The sequence below is a fragment of the Euleptes europaea genome, chromosome 8 (genome assembly GCF_029931775.1).
Source record: "Euleptes europaea isolate rEulEur1 chromosome 8, rEulEur1.hap1, whole genome shotgun sequence".
NCBI lineage: Eukaryota > Metazoa > Chordata > Lepidosauria > Squamata > Sphaerodactylidae > Euleptes > Euleptes europaea.
This window is the reverse complement of record NC_079319.1, coordinates 49,693,185-49,715,427: the sequence shown is the minus strand read 5'-3', so window position 1 is coordinate 49,715,427 and position 22,243 is coordinate 49,693,185. Positions and strand designations below refer to the sequence as shown.

At 47.1% G+C, this 22,243-nt stretch overlaps 1 protein-coding gene across 1 annotated transcript in view; it reads right to left on the bottom strand.

The window, feature by feature from the left end:
• CDH2 (cadherin 2) overlaps nucleotides 1-18,095 on the bottom strand; it is a 153,413-nt gene extending 135,318 nt beyond the window's left edge. Inside the window, exon 1 of the mRNA XM_056854997.1 lies at nucleotides 18,028-18,095. Coding sequence (XP_056710975.1) covers nucleotides 18,028-18,051 — 24 coding nt within the window. The 5' untranslated portion in view covers nucleotides 18,052-18,095. The remainder of the gene's footprint in view (nucleotides 1-18,027) is intronic.
• Between the last annotated feature and the right edge of the window lie 4,148 nt (nucleotides 18,096-22,243).

Genomic DNA, 22,243 nt, shown 5'->3' with positions numbered 1-22,243 from the left:
TATTAAACATTTTTAAAGCCCTTTTTGCTGCTTGCGGCAGCCTCCAAACCTCTTTGGAGGGGCCGCAGTGGCGCCTCGGCCACACCATGCCAGGAATGGGCTGTTAGTATCTTAAGTAAACACAGAACAATTGCTATGTGAGCTCTCAAATCAAGTGCTCTGTGAGCTCTAGCCCTGCGGCAAACCCATAAACAGATTCCAGCAGACGGCAAGTCCACAAAAGCAGTTTTACTGATTAGACTTGACAGGTTACAGAAGCCATATTCAGAATGACACTAGTAAGGGGCTAAGGCAAGGCACATGGCATATATGGAAAAGCAAAAGGAGATAACCAGTAACCCAGGCAACCCCCCTCCCAGAGGCAGGAAGGAGTACTTGGCAATTCCCACACTAAAGGAATCTATGAAGGACTCTATGAAGTCTAAACACGGGGCACGGACTGGCCTTGGAGAGAACTGCAAAACAACATCTGGGAGCACAACCATGAACTGTCTTCATGGCCTGCTCCTGACATTCTGCCCCCCTAAAGACCCCCCCTCACCCTTCCACTGAGGGTTTGTGAGGGTAGGCGGAATGGAATTCTTGCACCAGGCGGGGGGCAGAGATGTCACGGGCACGCACCCATTCATCTTGGGCGGGACCAAAATGTTTCCAGCGAACCAGGTATTGAAGGGAACCGTAGCGAAAGCGGGAATCCAGTATCTTAGCCACTTCAAAATGTTCTCCCCCCACCATTTCAGGCACTTCGGGTTGTGACTCAGGATGCCATCTTTGGGAAGGAACGTACAGTTTTAAGAGACTGATATGGAACACAGGATGAATTCTCCGTAGAGACTTGGGCAAGGAGAGTTCTACAGTTACTGGATTAATAATCCGGGAAATGGGGAAAGGGCCTACGTACTTGTCACTGAGTTTATCACACTGGTGGGTGGATCGTAGGTTCTTGGTGGACAGATAGACGAGATCCCCCACCCTGTATTCCTTACCGGGGGAGCGATGTTTGTCAGCCTGAGCTTTGTACTTTCATTTGGCTCGCTCCAGATTTTTAACCAGCCATGGCCAGGTTGTTTGAAGGGAATGCACCCATTCAGCCACATCAGCTCTCAGACACATCGACATGGCCCACAGGATTAAACTCTTTACCATGAATAATCTGAAACGGGCTGAACCCTGTGGATTGGTGAACCACATTATTGTAAGCATACTCAGCAAAAGGCAACAGGTTTACCCAGTCATCCTGATGGTAATTGACATAACAGCGCAAATAACATTCCAAGACCTCATTTACCCATTCGGTTTGACCATTCGTTTGGGGATTGAAGGCACTAGATAGTCCCTGTTCCACTCCAACCAGTTTGAGGAAAGCTTTCCAGAATTTGGCCACAAAATTTGAACCCCTGTCCGTCACCACCTTCCACGGGAAGGAATGGAGACGGAAGACATGTGACACAAAGAGGCGGGCCAATTTCGGGGCAGAAGGGATACCTGCGCAGGGCACAAGATGCACCTGTTTTGAAAACAGATCAGTAATCACCCAAAGTACAGCCTTTCCCCCACTAGGGGGTAAATCCGTCATGAAATCAATTGCAATCACCTCCCAAGGCTTAGAGGGGGTCTCTAACGGTTGCAAAAGTCCGGGTGGTTTTCCCTGTGCCCATTTGGCTGCTGCACAGATGGGACAGCTGCGGATGAAGGAGTCCACATCTGACCGCATGCCTGCCCACCAAAATTGCCTCCTAAGTAAATGCAACGTCTTAAGGAACCCGAAATGTCCGGCAGTCTTGGCACCATGAACAAAACCTAAAACCTCCCCCCGCAACACCTTTGGCACATACAGTTTAGAATTTGTGTACCAAAATTCCCCGCGTTTAACTAGAGAAGCTGGAAGGGTCTGCGAGGAAAGTTCTGCTTGATAACTATGAAGAAGAGTGTCCCTAAAGGACTCGGACAGACCTTCCACCCCCTCCGGAGTAGTGCCGGCGGGCAGCTGGACCGGAGACAGAGTTGATACTGGAGTGGGGGGCGGCTGAACTGGGTGCTCGGGTCCCCGTGCCTCGGGAGACATGGCTGTAGATTGCTCCGAGGGAGGAGGAAGCGAGATGGGTGGCGTCACCGGCTCGCCAGGGCGCGGGGCATCCATCCCCTCTGGAAGCGGCAGCAGCGGGGAGTGAGTCTGAAAACGGGTTTGCACAGCCAGAGTGGGCACTAGACCCCATTGGGCAGGGGCGAAGAGCGACTCTGTGGGTCGGTCAACTTTGATGGGATATTGGGAAAGTCTAGATAGGGCGTCAACCAGTAGATTTTGCTTCCCTGGTACATGCTTCAGGATGAATCGGAATTGGGCAAAGAAGTCCGCCCAACACACTTGTTTTGCGGACAGTTTGCGGGCCTCTGTTAGGGCGACCAGATTTTTGTGATCAGACCACACTTCAAAAGGCACTGTGGAACCCTCCAAAAACTGTCTCCATACTGGAGAAAGCTGTCAGAAATTCATCCCCCTCCTGAATTCTGACTCTGCAATAAGCCTCGACTAAAACCAACTTAGTGAAAATGTGTCCTTCCTTCAATTGTCCCAAGAGATCAGAAATGAGGGGGATGGGGTAGGCATTCGTTTGAGTAACAGCATTGAGTTTCCGGAAGTCAATATACAAACGCAAATCCCCCATTTTTTTCCGCACGAAAAAGGCTGGTGCCGAACAGGGCGCGGTGGACGGGTGGATGAAACCGCGAGCCAAGTTTTTGTCTAAAAACTCACGGAGCTCAGTTCGTTCTGTAGGGCCCATTGGGTAAATCTTACTTTTTGGCAGTGTTTCATCCCCCACCACCTCAATAGCACAATCAATCCGGCGGTGGGGAGGTAAAACATCACACTCCTGCACATTGAATACATCCGCAAAGTCCTGATAGTCGGGTGGCAAGTGGGTTGGACTGGAGGGGTCCGAGGCAAGAGCAAGGGTTGGCGTGACTATGGTTTTAACGGCCACGTCATGTCGGTGTAATTCACACAATGGGCTATTAACTGTTAAAGTCCCAGCGTCCCAGTCTATGGCGGGACTGTGTCCTTTGAGCCAATTTGCTCCCAACACCACCGCATATCTAACATTAGGCACAATAGTAAGGTTGATTTGTTCCCAGTGGTGGCCAATTCCCATTGCCACCCCGTCAGTGCGACGATCTACTGGGGGGCCCTTGAAGTCACTGCCGTCCATCTGGGCGAACTGGACCGGAGCAGGCAGAGGGACTGATTTCACCTGGAGCGCCTTAAAAGTGGTTTCGTTTATTAACGAGCAGGCACATCCAGAGTCAATTAAGGCTTTCACTTGTAATTGAGGACCCTTTCTATAATGTTGTAATATGACATCTACATACACAGTCTCTTCCACTTCACTCACCATGAAGGGGGCTTCAGGTCTTGCCCCGGGCTTCGCAGGAACTCCTGCGGGGGTCTGCAGTATTGCCCCCTCTACCGCAGACCCAGTCCGTTTTTTGGTGGTTCGAGGGGAGACTCCAGATAAAGGGCAGGGGAGTTCCAGTGGTCACCCTTCTCGGAGGAAGCGGAGCTGATCTCTCCAGGGGTAGTAATTGTAATCCTGGACCCCGACGGGTCCGCTGGCGAAGGGTCCATTGTCACCTCTCCGGGAAGCAGAGCTGGGGGTGCTTTTCATCTTGGAGCGACGCTTCGCTCGACCACGGCGCCTCTCCCTCGAGCGCGTCCCCTCCCGCGAGGAGTCCCCGCCGGCTGGGTAGAGGGACCCGGCGGTCCCTGACGTGGTGGGCAGGTTGCTGCGAAGTGGCCCATGGCGCCGCAAACAAGGCAGGCTCCCCTTTGAAATCGCAATGCTCGGTCCGGTGGAGGTAGAGCAGGCCTCCGTGGGGCCTGAGGAGCGGCCGGTTTGGGAGGGTTTTTCTGGCTTCCCCCCTCCCTGGCCTGCCTTCGGGCAAGAGAAATAAACTGGCGGTGACTTTCCACCTCTTCCGCCAGTAAAATCCATTCTTCCAAGGTGGCTGGGTCTCGCTGCATGTATGCCCAGTTTAGAATCTCGGGATGCAATGCTGGTCTGAAGTAGCGCACTCGGGTCGCTTCAGTCCAATCAACTATTTTATTAGTGAGTCTTTGGAACTCGTCTGCAAACTCACGGACTGAGGAGGATCCTTGCCGAAGTTGGAGGAAGGCCGCCTTGGCCTTCTCTCCCTGGAATGGATCCTCGAAGCATCTTGTTAACGCTCGCATGAACTCATTAAGCGACCGTATGGAGCGGGCCCGGATATCAAACTGGAGAACCATCCAATCTGCGGCTTTTCCAGCCAAAAGCCAGGAGACGCATCTTACTCGGCTGTCTTCCGTGGGGAAGGAATGTCCCTGTTCTCTCATGTAACTGTCCACTTGGTGTAGAAAAAAGGGAAACGCATCCACGGAGCCATCAAATGTCACTCGTAGACAGGGTTGCTTCCACTGCACAACCGGGACAACAGGAGGTGGTGCTGGTGGTTGCCCTGGAGCCGGTAGTACCGGGGCTGGCTGTCCTGGCTGCCCCAGAAGCGGCTGCGCTGGATGCCCAGGCTGCCCTGGTTGCGCCGGGGTCGCCTGTCCTGGCGGCTGCGCCAGGGTTAGCTGTCCTGGTTGCCTTGGGGGTTGTTGGCTTGGGACAGGCGCCCCTTGAGTACGCTGCAGGCGACCGTACTCACGCATCACTAAGTCCAGTTGGTCCTGCATCTGGGCCATACGTTCCATTAGCTCTCGGTTTTGAAACCGCAAGGCATGGATTTCTTCCTCAGTTCCCCCAGTCCGTCGGGCTTGGCTAACTCGGTAATTGGTATTCCAGTCGCCTTCTTCAACGTACTCGGTCTCCTCCTCCTCACTCTTGTGGACATCAGGAGCAAAGGTGAGCCGCTGTCTGCGTGCAACTTCCTGGGGTTGTTCTGGTTCCGGGGAGCCCCAGGAGAATGAAGGGAAAGACCAGTCCATCCCCCCGGTAATTTTTGACCATGTTTCAGTCCTTGCCGTTGCTCACGCCCGAGTGGCGGCCGCCTCCGCCAACAGTTGTTCCTCTGCTCGCCTTTGGTCAGCGAGCGCTCGGTCCGCCTCAAATTTGGCGACTGCAGCGGCCATCACAATTGGTTCGGCCGTTTGCTCCAAGAGTAATTGGATCTCCTTGTGTTGACCCAACAACGGTTGGACCTGTTGAGCTAGATCCGCAGAGGAAAGACCAAACTCCGGGCTTAAAACTTTCAACTTCCGCTACCGTCACTGTGGTTAGCAGTAAGTCCATGAGAGCCAGGACTGTCTGGGCGGCAACGCTCTGTGCTTCCCGGTGGCATACGGTGGGGTCCGGGACAGTTAGCGGAAAGTCTCCGTCTCGAGCCCCCGCCATCAGGAAGCAAGACCCGAGCCCCTGGATGGGGGCTGCCGACTCCTGTCGCGGCTCGCTGAGCGTCGGCTCAGACAACAACCGAGTTAGCAAGGCAAGGTCCTCCTGTGCCAACCGGGTCTCTTCCAGTAAAGTATCCAGTCCCAAAAGGTCGTCGCAGGCACGTAGATCAGCGTCCGGGGTCCTCCAGGGGGTCGTCTCTGCCAGGTGACGCCACTGATCAGTCACCAGCCCAACCAGCCGGGTGGCCTCCGCGTCAGTTCGCAGCGTCTCCTCCAAGACGGCATGCAGTAAACCGGGATCCTCGGGGAGCTCGTCTCGAGCCCCAAGCCGAGGAGACGAGTGCCTAGGCGAACCCTCCAGGGCTCCAGCCAAGGTCAGCAATTAAAACCGATGAAGATGACTAGTGTCATAATGTGAGCTCTAGCCCTGCGGCAAACCCATAAACAGATTCCAGCAGACGGCAAGTCCACGAAAGCAGTTTTATTGATTAGACTCGACAGGTTACAGAAGCCATATTCAGAATGACACTAGTAAGGGGCTAAGGCAAGGCACATGGCATATATGGAAAAGCAAAAGGAGATAACCAGTAACCCAGGCAACCCCCCTCCCAGAGGCAGGAAGGAGTACTTGGCAATTCCCACACTAAAGGAATCTATGAAGGACTCTATGAAGTCTAAACACGGGGCACGGACTGGCCTTGGAGAGAACTGCAAAACAACACCTGGGAGCACAACCATGAACTGTCTTCATGGCCTGCTCCTGACATGCTCTAACAGTGTAATCCTAAACTTATTTACTTAGCTGTACATCGCATTGAGCTCAATGGGACTTAATCCCTAGTAAGTGTGTTTAGGATTGCAGACTAAATCGTGTTCATGTACATTAAAACTACCAACAGGCAAGTTTAGCAAATCTCCTTTCTATACATACCATTGGCAATTACAGAGGCCAATACTATAATATTAAGCCACATTAGATCCTTGACTATCAATTTCAGTTCAGTTTCAGTCACCTTTATTGGCATGATAGACACTTGGCTAGTCGAATGGACAGGAGAGAGAGATCTTTTATTTAGTGAAACATGATGATAGGAAAAAATAATAATAAATTGGTCTATAAACTATTATGTCATTCCTGGCTGATATATATTTTAACGTAAACTAGTAGGTGCATCCCACTAACCAAATGATCCCTAAATCATATTGAGCCAATACAAATAACATCTGGCTACAATGCAATTCTGTTTATCTCAGGGAAAGATTTCAATTTTTTTGTCAAAGTATCAAAGAAACAAAATGAGTATTTCCATCCATTGCCGGGAAGGAGTCAAATTTAAAAGCAAACCGCAGCAAAGGCCTACCACAGTCCCAATTAATTAGTAATTTTAATTCATTATTTTTAAGTCAACCATGTAACTTCAGAAGCATATGTAATTACTTTTTAAATATTAGAGAACTACTGTTCCATCACTACAGATCAAACCAACCAGTTTTGGAGGGCAGAGCCAAATGTCCAGTTGAGAGAAATTTCAGTGGTCACTCAGCTGGATAACTGGTTGGTTCCTCATTAAAACAGTGAATTTATCTACAGTAGGTAGTATCTTATGAAAACAGATTATTTCAAAACATGAAAGCTTTCAGACCAGCTATCATGTTTATTTAAACATTCTAAATGACAATATTTTAAGATGTTCAACATACAACGATAAAAAAAAGCTGTGAACATCTAACCAGAACTCCTGATCAATCACTCATCTGGCTGACTGCGGCCACCACGTGCAACCACACTACCAAGCACATATGCAGAAGCCACAATGTTTTTATAGCAAGGGAAAGCCCAACTGTGTGGTGTAGACGCAGCAGCTGTGGTCTCTGTATCCTTTTCTTGCCTAGCAGAGAGACTCAAGGGCCCCATGACGAGAGGGAAGCGGACTCAGTACACTGCTGTCTCTGTGGTCTCTTTGTATCTCTTCTGGGTGAAACAGGAACAAGAAATACAAAGTGCTGAGCTGTGACAGCAGCCTAAACTGGATCTCTATAGGCTTCCAGATGTAAAGTCAAAGGAGCTCACAGCTACCCCTCTGCATAATACTGCATTTCCACAAATAGTGGTAAAATGTTAGCCAGGCCTGACTCCCTCTGATTTAGGCCACAAAGCATAGAAGGCAGAATTGCAGGAGACAAGCTGAAGACGACAACTGGCAGAGCTCAAGAAGAGCAAAGGATTAACACTATTCATTTATATCCCACATTTCTCCCCAGCTCATCCTTTTTTATCCTCACAACAACCCTGTAAGGTAGATTAGGCTGAAAATATGTAATTGCTCAAGGTCACCAAGCAAGCTTCCATAATACTGTTTAATTGTTGAGTAATGTTCACTTCCAATCAAGGATATCTTCTATTCATATAACCTGAAAGGCAGGTAAACTATCAGTTCATACTTAATTTTGGTCTACATTAAGTATATGATAGCTTCAATTATCAAAGCTATTTCTGAATCTTAAAATTTCCTGAACTACAGTAACCTTGAGAAATCTAGTGGTTCCCCATGCAGTAAACTCAAATATCTTGGTAGGAAGACCATGTAAATTTAACTTCTGTCTTCACAAGCACCCATTATTTTTAAAAGCACAAAAGTGACACAATGGTGTTTAGGCCAGTTCTGGCCCCTAATCCGTTCAGGTTTGGAATTCTTAAAGAAATAGTTTGTTAGTCTGATGTAATGGTTACAGTACTGGATTAAAACTGTGGTAAATATTATTCAAATTTCCATCAGCCATTAAAGTCGCTAGGTGACTGAGCTTAATTTAGTCCACAAGCTGATGTGACCATAAAAAGGGGAGCGTTGAACAATAAGTGCCACTTTGAGCTCCCTGAAGGAAAAGACAAAAGCTTAAAATTAAACAAGATAAAGTTGTGTTTGCTTCTTGCTGGGTTATATGATTAAGAAACAACATTATAAAGCCATTATAATGCACATGTGCATCCTTAGTTACAGTTATCAAACATCTCTTGAAAGCAGCTGTGCACATAAGTAAGAAATTCTCAAACTGAACTCCCAAGATGATGTCTAGCAAGACCATTAATCTGGAACTAGAAATGAGGATGGAACATATAATGACATGAGACGGTCCTAAAAGGCTGCACGGATAAAAGAACACCAAGTGCCAGTTCACCCTAACGGAGCAGTTTTTCTAGTGGTATGACCCTATATTGCAGGAAATGCCCCCAGGCTCACAGAACAGTCACAAAGCTTATGACTCTGAGGATCAAATAATGTTCCTCAAAGTTTTCAAAAATGCAAGGTCAACTCCAAAACGATAGTTAAGTCACTATTCTATGCTGTTCTTTTCCCAAGCTGTAACAGGTCAGAAGATACATAGTTGTGGTTCACACTAGGGCAGTAGACCAATAATTTAGTTCAAACACAAATTATACTGCAAGTTGCATCATAGTTTATGTCTCAACCCTTGATCACGAGTTTTCATATCTTTCATTTTTAAAAGGGATGTACTGGCAGATTTCATATATTTTCAGCTGCGTCTTTATTTTGGTAGAAATGTTTCCAGTGTTAAACCATTACAGTGAAAAATCTAGAATGGCTTTGGTTTTCTATTACATTTTATTGTACAGTTAACACTGAATGTTTGAAAGGAAAATGGGCTAGGTGTCATATACAGAACTCTAGAATGAACTATATTTACTATACAGCCTCTAATTTCAGAGGCATAGTTACATTAGGGCATTGTGGACACGTGGCACCATGTTTCACAGTGGAGGATTTATCACACATGTATCTCATTCTCCTGTCCCTCCTCCATTGTGATATGCATCATCTCCTGCCAACCACACTTTTCTGCTGTCTGCATAGATAAACATATCTGTCTCTACACAAAAGAATAGATGCCAATATGACACCAAAAAGTGGCAACATTCAGAAACCGGAACACTCTACTACCAACCTCAAAGTCAAGATACTCGACAACAAAAAGAGTGACTTCAGTGTAGAGGTGTGAGAGCCCGGGGAAAAAAACGGAAAATTCAGGGGCGAAAGCACATTTTTTCCCTGATGCTTTTTTTTCCTGGGAAGCATAAAAAAGAAACTCCTATGAATAGTTTAAAATAAGTAAAAAGCTTCTTAAGGCAAGGTTTTTCATATTCGAAATTTATATATAGCATGAAAGAGAACAAGAGTGGTGTAGTGATTAAGAGGGACAGATTCCAAACTGGAGAACGGGGTTCAATTCCCCACTCCTCCACATGAAGCCTCCTGGGTGACCTTGGGCCAGTCACAGCTTTCTCAGAACTCTTTCAGCCCACACGGAGGCAGACAATGGCAAACCACTTCTGAACATCTCTTGCCTTGAAAACCCTATGGGGTGCCATAAGTCTGCTGTGACTTGACAGGGCTTTCCACCCCCACATGAAAAGGTCCGAGGACTTTGGGAAGCACTGAAAAAAATACTTGTATTAAATATTTTCCTTTTTTGAGTGAGAAAAATCATGTCTTAAAAAGCATTTCCCTCATTCCAAATTAACAGTATAAAACGGTTTCAGAACTTTTTCAATTTTTTCAAATTTTGGGGAACATTAAACGAAAACGCTTATATTACAGACATAAACAATATTTTCAAGATGTTTTTTGTTGGAATAATTGTGGCAACAATTAATATGCTATAATGTTTTTATGTTAATGCATTATTAGAGAATTCAGTGTTTTCAATTAGTTTAGCTTAATATTCAAGCATGCTGGCAATCCTACCTATTGTGACTTTATGGGAACGTTTCTGTCCAAATAATACACTTTCTTTTGATTACAAAAGAATTTGTTTTATATCATCAACTTTTAACTTGTTCCTACCTCTCAGACAGCAAAAACTAAAGATACATGTGCATAGGGTGCAGCATTCTCCAATTCTTTCTCAAGTATTTGGTATACTTGAATTTTTTCTTACAGAACAGGAAGATATTTACATTTTTAAAGTCCATAAATATGCCAAATAGTACAATTTTATATGCCAACGGAGTTATAAATGATGCATTTTTATGTTGTTCAATCAGTAAAAGAAGTTTGGATTTGATAGGAAAATAAGTATTGCATATATTACAATTTCCCTTAAATTTCTGTTTAAAAAAAGAAAAAAAATGTTTCCACATAGCTTCAAAATTTCTGGAAATTTTACATCCCTATTCTGGTATGGAAATGATAAACTTTACCTAATGCAGGTTGAATGCTATTCATTTATGACGCAATCAAGAAAAGGAATTTTCCTCCCTGTTAGTATTAGCACAGTCGAACTAGGAAGCAAGTTCACCAATTGCCACTGACTGTGAGTGGAACACACATACACACATGATGTAATCTAGTACAGAATCAGACCCTTGGTATATCAAAGTCAGTATTGTCTACACTGTCCTCCAGGATCTCATGCACAGGTGTCTCAGAGAATTCGCTACCTGTCCCTTTTAGCGAAATGTGCTGGGGACTGAACCTGGGACCTACTGCATACAAGAAGCTTTGCCACTGAGTCACACCCTCCCTTCCCCCAAATGGTCTCTGTGCTTATCTTGTATACATTTCAGGTTTGGGCTCACCTATTTACAATTTTCCGCATGTCCCATGTATGTTGTGTGCAAGCAAACACGTATGTGCAAACTAAGGACACGCTCCATACATCTTATAATTTTAAGATGCCATAAGATTTGTTTGTTCTAGTTCTTTCATTATAATCTTAAAAAGGAAAGTAAGGGAAGTAAAGAAAAACTGATCCATGTTAAATTTTAAAGAAGTTGAGAGTAGATACTACACATGTGATCAATTCACTTTTTTCATAAATGAGAACTAGGAGGAAATATCACAAGACAAGGAATGAAGCAGACCATGAGTCATTTCTGAATAGTCATCTTCACTCAATTTCCTCAAACTATTTTTATGGTTTACCCAATATGTTTCTATAGTCATTGGAATCTGACTGCTATTATGCGTTCTAATATTAGCCTGTTCCCCAAGTTTGACCTTGTTTGTCAGACTTCTATATGACATCTGATTTGACTGAGAGTTCTCCTTTCTACTCAGAGAATACCTAGATCCTGAGTGGTATGAGATGAACAGAAACTTCCTACAAAAGCTGAAATGTGGCTGAAAGTACAGAGCAATGGAAAGACAAAGACAAATGAAGGACAGAAATCATCCCAGAGAGGAAAAACAGGACCACAGAATAGGATAATCATAGAATAATTTATTTTTAAACTTTTTACATTTCTACAGAAAGTTGGATGATCCTCCAAGTGAACTTTTGAAAAAAGCTAAAATCAGGCTAAAGTTCTTCAGATACTCATTCTACTGCCACCTTAAACTGAATGATAATTACTGACATGTACTTCATCTTGATACCAAAGCCATTCAAAGTGTGAAATGAAAACAGGCTGCTTAAAATAACTTTTTATAAACTGAAAAGATCTAAATATAAATATGACTTACAGATTTTTTTGAAACTCATTTTGTCTCACAAAATGTTAAGACATTCATCTTTAAAGGCATATTATGACTTTAAACTAGATATAAGTAAGTAATTATTTCTCAATGTGTCTTCTAGTTTAATATCTAAATAAAACATTTATTGAAAACAAAATGGTTTCTTCTCCTATTCATCTGTCAAAATAACATGTATGTATATGCCCAGAAAACACTTGTGACATTAAAAGAAAAACCAGTGCAAATGCAGCTTCCTGGTTTGTCACAGACTGAAATGATGTCACAGACTACTACAGAGTTAAGTAGACTCTTGAAAAATTGCTGCATTCCTATTAACCTTTCTATATTAAACTCACACACATTTAAATCATTAATACTAAAAGACTACACTGTTTTTCTACACACTCTGGCAACCATTTGAACCAGAATCTTAGGAAGGAAAGCAAAGACGACAAAACATTAAAGAATTCAAATTTTTATAACCAAGTTGCAAAAGAATTCCATATACTTGGAATATGACAAAGGAGAGACACAAAGAAAATAGGTAGAACAAAGCATAAAACCCTAGAATCCTTCAAAGAGAAAATGTGATGGTCAGACGGGGCAGTAGCATAAATAGACCCAAGCTTTCCTATATTAACCTACCAAAGCATCTTATGATTAATCTGACTAAAGCTCTGTGTCTCTTTACTCTCTCACCCTTACGGGTAATACAAACAAAGTATAATGTGATGTCATAACACTACGCACCTCCCCACCTCACTGACTGGCAGGGACAGCGATATGCGCAATGCAGTGACATCACACAGTTTGTTTTACATGGTACCAGGAAGACAGTAAAGAGATGTGGCATCTCGTATAATGTCTAATTTGCCCCATAGTGTTAACATGAATGGCGTATCCTTGAAGCTGGATGGTAGATCTGCACAGATTTTCACTGAGGCAAAGGTAGCCAAGAAAGGTGTTACTAGCCCAACATATAGCAGGGGAAAGTGAACAAATGGCTTCCATTCCATACTAGATTTGATTCTAATCACTGACTCAAGTCTCCTACAACTTCCCTGTTTTAACATGCCTAAAATCCATTTCTCATTTTCATCTGATCACATTCTCTCAGTTCTAATACTACTATTACCTTTTTAGACACTTAAGGCTGTAATCCTAGTCATATACTGAAATCAATGGACAGTCAATCATAAAATCAATTGAATGTACTAATCTAAGACTTCAAGACTAAGAACACTTTACTGGGATCAAGCCCCACTGAATAAAATGGGACTTACTTCTGAGTAGAAATACTTAACATTGCTCTCTTGCTGTACAAAAGACTAGTTTTAATTGATACCTAAGATTTTTCTGGATTTAATTGCTGTTTCCCTTTTTGTTTTTTAGCATTTCTGTGCTCTTTTTTTTAGTTCATCTCAAATTCTTCCCCTTTGTCCAACTGCAAAAGCACTTGTAGCTGCTGATGCTATTACAGTAAAACAATTTTAATTTCAACTAATTTATTTTTGCCCTTATTGTGTATAACTGTAGGTTTTTATAAAGCATAAATTACCCAGAAAGCTAGTTTTTAATCTTCACTGTTGCTGACTATCAACATTCAGTATGTTCTGAAGTGCTGTATTTTCTGAATATATAAAGAGCTGCTGTTTTGAACCCAAACTGGTCATGTAAAGACTTGGTATCTGGTATATTTCTACTTCCATTGCCCTTTTGCATAACTAAATCATGTCTGTTTTAATATACAGATGATGAATGAAGTCATATAAAATTCACAGAAATATCTATGTGGTAAATAGTGAAAAAGAAAAGCAATTCAAAGAAACTTTGCAAATGTATACTTCCTAAGGCAACTCTAACACATAAATTTCCCCAACACAAGCAACTGATATTATGCAAAAACTCCAAGTAATTTCTGACATGCAAGAAGTGCTTAGCAAGAAAAAGCCAAGCTAAAAATCAAACAGCTTTCCAGACACAGATATATAAAACTAATTTCATACCTAAGTTGCAGTTTTGTTACACTCTGTTCAGAAAGAGTCTTAAACCTGATGTAACAGATATCCAAACAAGGAGTAAATTGGATTCTCCAACCATGACATGCTACTGACACTCAGTGATACAAAAAAGCAATAAAGCTAGGTCCTGTCCATAATTCATAACATGTATTTTAATTTAAAACCAGACTGTAATCAGTGAAATAACAGCCAACTACAGAACTCAAATTTTAAAATTTAATGAGCAATATTTTGTAAGCACAAAAAAGTATTTTTTAAGGAAAAGGGGGGTATATAATAAATCCAGAAACAATCCTTATAGGGAAGATGATTTTAAGGGAAGACTCTGTAGGTTTGACACAGCCACTACGCCACCATGACATACAAACTAAACTCCAAAGCCAAAGAGAAATTCTTTGTTAAGAAAATCTTTCATTAATCATGAAATCTTAAAACCACTGTTTCAGCAATCCAAGTACCTGGTACAGTCATCAACACAAGGGGGGGGGGAGACAGAGATTATAGGGAAGGGAGTAAAACACTACAGTGATTTGTATAAGAGAAGAAAGCTCTGCAATCTGCCAAGACCATGTTTACTATATTTGAATAGAAAGGATCCAGTTCACAGCCAGAGAGTAATCTGAGCTCTTGCACCATGGACAGTGACTGCTACTGCCGCAGCTACTGCAGCTGCTTCCCTACACCCAGCCGCCCAAGCCTCCAGGATTTAAACGGGCAACCATCCACTGCCAAAAAGCCAGTCTCACTTACACAGTATACTGTCTGCCAGCAATATTCATTTCCCCAGAGTGCAGCAAAAACAGAGCCCCTTACCTCTTGTTGGAGAAATGTTCCAACCACACATGCCATTAAGAGGCAATGATCTGTACCATCTGTCCCTAAGAATTATTCCTCTCTGCTCTTTGCACTAGAAGAAGACTGGCTTTCACACTGACCACAGTATCAATGCCCATCCTATGCACTCACTTTAGAGAAAGCTCAGGAACCCTCATCCACAATACACACCCATGGCCAATGTTTCCAGATTCACATGCTCCACTGTGAAACACAAATGAAAATATTTCACAAACTAATACCTCTATACCACCCACTATTTCAAAATGATAAACCTTATGTTCCAAAAAGCAAAACCCACCACCTCAAGGAATATCATAGAATCACAGAATCATAGAGTTGGAAGGGACCACTAGGGTCATCTAGTCCAACCCCCTGCACAGTGCAGGAAATCCACAACTACCTACCCCCACAGCCCCAGTGACCCCTACTCCATGTCCAGAAGATGGCCAGGATGCCCTCTCTCTCATGATCTGCCTAAGGTCATAGAATCAGCATTGTATGGTATGAGTCAACATGTCTATCTCATGAGACATACTCTTACCATCCTTCCTTCCATCTCTAGAATGTCACACACACCAAATATGCAATTCCACACATTGCAAGCATGCGATGAACAAGCTATGGTAATTCTCTACTTTCAGAAACATAAAACCCTGCTAAGGAAACACCTGTCTTCATCCTCTCTTTTTGCCCAATCAAACTACTCTTATTCCAGAAACCGATTTAATTTACTTCCTCCCAGTATGTATAATTTCCCAACACAATAGCCCACTACTAAGCCAAATACATTAATGTACCAGCTGGGTCATCTATGATACCTAAACAGTGGCACACAGCCGTTCATGAACAACCAAATTCCCTCCCTAGGTACACCCAAATGTGCACTAGCTACAAATTCCATTCATCAGAGATGCCTTTCCTGAACAGATCCTACTTCATGGTAGCACAAAGAAACCCCACATAAACTTTCATTCTCCTTTCCACTAGCAACCCTTTCTTCTGACAATAGTATGCTTCTGAGAAGGATATCCAGGTCCACCTTTTCCCATCATACAGTAGCATAAAACACCCTCCCTCCAAAAAATTTAAATCTAACAAGAGAACCAACTCCTTGCCACCACCTTACTGGCACAAACCAACTGCCTTCATTCTCTTTTGCCATCCAGGCCAACCAATCTGTCCCAATCCCCACATCTGGGACAGTCCTGGGGTATTAAGGCAGAGGCCTCCTTTCTGCTTGGCCCCCAGCGCCCCCTATTGGACAAGGGAGGTTGGAAAGGCTAATGCAGAGAAAAAGAGCCTTGCCCCTATGGAAATTCCCGTTAGCAGCAGAAACAGCAGCAACAACAACGGAGGAGGGGGGGTGAGTGATTCGGCCGGGGCGGAGGCTGATTAAACTCTTCCCAGGAAGGGATTAGCGGGCAGAGCAGAGGGGGTGAGGGGAAGGCAGGGCACGTTCCTCTTCACCGAGCCTGAGGCCACGGAAGGGGGCGTTGCAGACCGGCTTGACCCTCCACTAACCTAGGGATCCCATTGCAGAGCATGGTGGGTGCTCAGTTAGGAGATCTCATCCCAGATGAGTTGCCATCACAGAGACGCATGCAGAGGGGCAAAAGACTAGCAAAGGTGCCCAGTCAAATCCATGCTCTCTGGCTGCTGCCGCCCCCCATCCACCATCACCCCATCCACTCCGAGCCATTTCATCTGAAATAGACCCTGGAAAGATCTTAAGAGTGCACCTTTACCCTTCACCTTGTGTGTGTGTGTTAAGTGCCGTCAAGTCGCTTCCGACTCATGGCGACCCTATGAATGAAAGTCCTCCAAAATGTCCTATCCTTGACAGCCCTGCTCAGATCCTGCAAATTGAAGGCTGTGGCTTCCTTTATGGAGTCCATCCATCTCTTGTTGGGTCTTCCTCTTTTCCTGCTGCCCTCAATTTTTCCTAGCACCCTTCACCTTAGGGGCATATGAAATGTAGCGAAGGAGGGTTAAGGCATCCCGTGGAGGAGCTTGTGGCTACGGGGGAAACGTGTGTCATCGTTACAGTCGGAAGCAGAAACCGCACGTATGGAAAAGGGAGGCAGGGCAGAAGGGCCCGCCGGGCCCGTGCCTGGGGGTGGGCTGCCCACCCCCGTCCTCTCTGCCACCCGTGCGCGCACGCCCGGAGTTGGAGAAGAGACCTCACACTAGAGGCAAGCCCGGACTTTCTCCAGCCAAGGTAATTCCCCACCCTTACGGAAGCCTCATCTGAACTGCTTGTTTACCAACCGCCCGCCCGCCCAGCAAGGGCTGCCCAGCTCCCACATGCCCGCGGAAAGGTGCGGGTGGCCCCAACTCCTTTCCCACGCTCCTTTCCAAGGCGCAGGTGGCGCACAGGCCCTGTCCCGTTAGGAAAAGGCCTGCCCGCATCCTCCCTGCCCAACAACACCCCAAAGCCCAGCCCCGTTTTCACGCGCTCCCACGTCCTGGGTTGCCTTCGCTCCACCCCTCCCTCCTCCGAAGCCGACATTTACTCCACCCCCCCCATGCAAATCCCCACAAAAGAAGTTCGGGGGTGCGGGGGGGGGGGGTCATCGTTCAGCGCAACTTCTCGGCGCCCGGCAAAGGGAAAAAAAAAGTCTGCTTTTCCCCCCCTATGCGGTCATTCTGGCCATTTCTGCCCGGGCGGTTTGGCCTTGGCTTTGCCGCTCTCTGGAGGCCCCTTTCCTCCGCCCGAAGTCTCAAAACTCTGCACGGGGGCTTCTTGTTGAGTGTTGAGGATCCGGGTGGGGGGAAACGCGCGTCTACAGAGTGGCAAACCCGAGGCAAAACCTCCCGGGCAGCAATGGCCTCGACCAAAGCAGGAGCGGCCACCTGCTCCTCCTCGCCCTCCCAGGCAGGGAAAGAGGCGCCCCAACGCCCTCGGCCCGCACGCGGCCGTCCAGCGCGCCCTCCCCGACCCCGGGGCGGCCAACGGGACGAGTCCTGACCCTTGGGCTCAGTAGTCCGAAGACACCCCCACCCCCACCCGATGCACCCCCTGGTTCTCTCGTCCCCCGCCGCTCTGCAAACCCTCCGGCCCCGGTGCTGCGCGGCTGCTCCCGCCGCAGTCCCAGCTTAGCAACCTGCTCCTCTCTCCCCGGCAGGGTCCTCCTCGGTCTCTACCCGACCAGGCCCAGCTCAGCCTGCGGGGCTCCTCGGAGAGGCCCGTGGCCTTTCCCCCGCCCCGCACGCATGCCCGCCCGCCTCGGCCCTCGCCACCGCCCTTTCCCGGGACCGCCAGGAACAAAGAGCCCGGAGCCCCCGGCGGCTCCCTCCCCCCCCCCGCGCGCCATCCCTTTACCTGCTGCAGGGCCGCCAGCACCATCAGCACCAGCAGGATCCGCGGCGGAGCTCCCGCTATTCGGCACATGGAGGAGGCGAGAGGGGAGGCCGGCCGGGAGCGAGCGGGGCAGGGCGGAGGGCCGGAGGATCGGGGCCCCGGGGAGCGCCTGGGGCCGAGGCGGAGGGGCAGCAGACGATCCCGGGGGGCTGCCTCGGGGAAGGAGGCGGCGGCGGCGGCGGCGGCGCCCTGGGTCGAGCCGAAGCCGGGCGGCTGAGTCTCTCGGTCCCCCTCCCCGCTTGGCGCCCTGGATGCCGGGGATGGGCTGTGCGCGCAAAAGGGCGGCGGGGTGGGCGGTCAGGGGCGGCTGGCGGCGTCTCCGGGCTCCCCCTCGGAACGGGTCCCTCTCCTCTCCTCCTCCTCCTCGCCCGCTGCACGGCCGCCCTCGCCGGCGACTCCAAGCAGCCCCTGTTCAGCGCTCCCTGGCACCGCCGCTCCCAAGCCGGCTCGCCCGCTGCATGCTCGCGCCCCTTCACTTGCCCTGCCCTGCCTCGCCTCCCCCGGCAGCAGCGGCGGCGGCGGCGACCCCCTCGTCGGCTGGCGCACAAGGATAACAATGCCCGAGCAGCCTCTGCCTCGCTCGCTGTGCGTGCCTGTGTGCGTGCGTGCGCGCCTTCCCTTGTGCCTGGCTGCTGCTGGCAGCTTCAGCTTCACCTCCTCCTCCTCCTCCTCTCCCCCCTCCTCTCGGGCTCGCTCTCTCTCTCTCTCTCACTCCCCCCCCCTTGGCTGGCCACACGGCCAATGAGAAGCAACCGGCTCCGGCTCAGCCCTTGCCCGGGCTGGGCAGCCGCCCCAGAGCGAGAGGTTGGGTTGAGTGGCCGCCGCGGCCAGAAAGCGGTGCGCGGATGAGACCGTGCAAGGACCGCCGGCGGTTTAGCTCTGGGGAGGAACCCTGGAGGGGCTGGTTTACCGAAATGCGCACGGAGACGGCGGAAATTGGGAGGCGGGGGGAAAGACTTGAAATGATTTTTTTTTTAAATTTTTTTTTAATAAAACAAGCGGCGGGTTATTTATGGGGCGAGAATCTCAGGCTCATGCGAGGAAACGCCTTTGCAAGGCGAGCGGCGCCCGAGCAACGCTGCTCCAGCCCCCATTGTTCCCGGCGCTTTGCAAGGAGCCACCTGCTGGGAAATTCAGCTGCGCGGTTGGCTTGCCTCCCCCCCCCCCCCGCCGGCTCCGAGGGGACTGGGACTGGGCCGGCCTGCCGGGTGGGGAAGTTTGGAGCCGCGGGGTTAGCGGGCCTTCGCTCCCCGCTGCCTGCCTCGTTGCTCAGCAAGCGTCTCCCGAAAGCTCTGCTTGGCGATGGGCAGAGCTCCTGGCCGCGGGCGAAAACGCGCGGTGGCTTGAGCCGCCTTTCTTCCCTGTTCCAGCCAGGATTCAGCCAGGATCGAACGCACGGACGTTCGAAGAATGTTAGTGCGTTCGAAGAACGTTAGTGCGTTCGATCCTGGCTGAAACAGGGAAGAACGTTCGTGCGTTCGATCCAAGAACGTTCGTGTGTTCGATCCAAGAACGTTCGTGCGTTCGATCCTGGCTGAATCCTGGCTGGAACAGGGAAGAAAGGAGGCTCAAGCCACCGTGCGTTTTCGCCCCGTGTGTCTGAAAAAAAAGGCCAGGCCGCGTAGCGGAAATTAGGAAGGTCGCTCGGTGCACGGGAACAGCAAGTAGCAGTGCTGGGTCATTTGCAGAGCTGGCAAAGATTTTTTTTCCCCCCTACAGGTCACTGAGCAAACTTGTTTTGTGTCCATGCATCAAAGCCTTCGGCTTAAGTGAGAAACGGCCAAGGGGAGGGGGCAGAGTCGAGGCGCTGGCCCCTAGGGAGCTTCGCAAGGACGGAGGGGGTCTGAATGCTTCGCTCGGGATTGTTTTATAATGGAGATTGCATGGGAGGATGGGATGTTTTTTTTTTTTCCCCCTGCTCTGGTTCGTGCTTTCCAGGCTAATGTTATCTTTGTCTGTTGGTGTGTTCTACGTGGAGTTAAGCATGCTTAACCCCAGTGCTATGAACTGGCTTTGATGGCCACAAGCACCAATTCTCTGATTTTAGAGTATTCCGATATACTTCAGTGAGTCTGCTCTGTAAGACTAATCAACACATACTCAGCTTCACTTACTATTTTAATGTAAATGTCATTTGTTTCTTCCTGAGTTTATTCTGAGTGGAGAATTGTGTTAAATGGGTAATATACCCGCTCATGGTACTTTAGCTCATGTTTGTGAAAAAAATATACAGGCTTCATGCAACTAAAATGGAACAATTAACTGTGGCCCTTCAGGCAATGAAATGGATAGGCTATACATGCACAGTGGAACAAAAATCCCAACTTTAAGTATTAGCTATTGGGGTCTAAACTTGCTGAGACCAAGGGAGAAGGAGACCTTGGGATCATAATGGATACCTTAATGAAAATGTCAACCCAAAGTGTCACAGGAGTGAAAAACTTGAACTATGCTGGGGATTATTAGGGAAAGGATTGAAAATAAAACAGTCAATATTATAATGCCCCTGTATAGATCTATGTGTAGCCTCATTTGGAATACCGTTTGCAGTTGTGGTCCCTGTATTTCAAAAAGAACATTAAGGAGCTGGAAAAAGTGTAAACGATGATAACCAAGATGATTAAGGGGTTAGAGTACCTTTCCTATGACGAAAGGCTGAAGAATCACCGACTTCAGTTTAGAAAAGAGATGGGTAAAGGGTGACATATAGATTTATACAACTAAGCATGGGGAAGAGAAAATGGACAGATATTTTTTCTCCCTCTCCCAAAATACTAGAACTCAAGGGCATCCAATGAAGTTGATGGACAGTAGATTCAGAACAGATAAAAGGGAATTCTTCTTTACCTATGAGTGATTAAAATGTGGAATTCACTGCCAGAGGATGTAGTGATGGCCCCAGGCAAAGACAGCTTTAAAGAGACTAGGCCGATTCATCGGATGATGGGTCTGTAACAAGCTTGCCCTGGGCTTGCATGTTATCACATGTGTGTGGTATGTTTTCAGTGCCACCATCCCAGGATATAAAACGCAGTCTATCAAGTAACCAGTGCATTGGGAAACCCTGGTAAGGCTGCCTCTAAGCAAGTACAAAAGGAAGAGCATCCAATTACTTTAACTCTGCCCGTCCATGCATGCCCTTAGCGTGTAAGGGTGGACTTCAGCATGTGGGTAGGATTTGAGTCACAGTCTGCTTTCTTAACCAGGAAAGGAGCATTATCACTAAAGATTAAACTAGAGCACGTACATGGAAAATAGCTGTCCGGCATAGCAGAACAGATCTATGGAAAGAAAAATAAAACATATGTCCAGCTAAGTTGCAATACGAAACAGTTACCTTAAATGGAACAAACACATCCCCAAACTCCCTGCTGCCCCTTGGCAGAGGAGTTTGGGTCCCACCATAGATCCCAGCGTCCAGGCAAAGTATTTGAACAAAGAACAAAGGGACATTCCACCTTTTAAACCTTCTGCCTGCTTAGGTGAAAACTTCCCCTCCTAATCCAGAGGTAGGAATCCTGCCCCTCATGGGTGATACCCCCAAGCTCTCCCAATCAGGTAATTTGTCACATAGCCCTCATCTAAGGTTTTTTTTTTTTTGGGGGGGGTCTTTATTTTATTAGGTTTCAACCCTGCATTTTCGCAGCGCAAACCGGGCTCAGGGCAGTTAGCAACAACCATAATACAATAAATGATAAATTAAGAACAAACCATCAAAACCAATATATGTATATTACTATAAAAAGCTTAAAATTCAAATTGATGAACGGTGTTCGTGTCCGTTTGACATTTAATGCAGATGGGCTATTTCCAGCAGAACCCAATTCCTGTCACCTGACTCCTTCGCACATTTTATTATACCTTCTCATGTCAAAAATAACAATTGTCATCGTTTCAGGGTCCCCAATCATAACAAGGTCTGTTAGCAGTTACTAGCCAAGGTGACTAAAGGGAACCTCCGCGTTTATAGGCAGTAAACCTCTGAACCCCAGTGCCTGAAGGCAACATCAGAGGAAGGCCTCAGCCTCTATACCCGAGGAACTGATTGGCCTCTGTGTGAGACAGGATGCTGGACTAGATGCTCTGATCCAGCAGGTCTCTTCTGATGTTCTTATGATATTGGATATGGCTCAAAGAGACCTGGGTTTAAATGACTCAGCAGTCTCACTGAATGCTT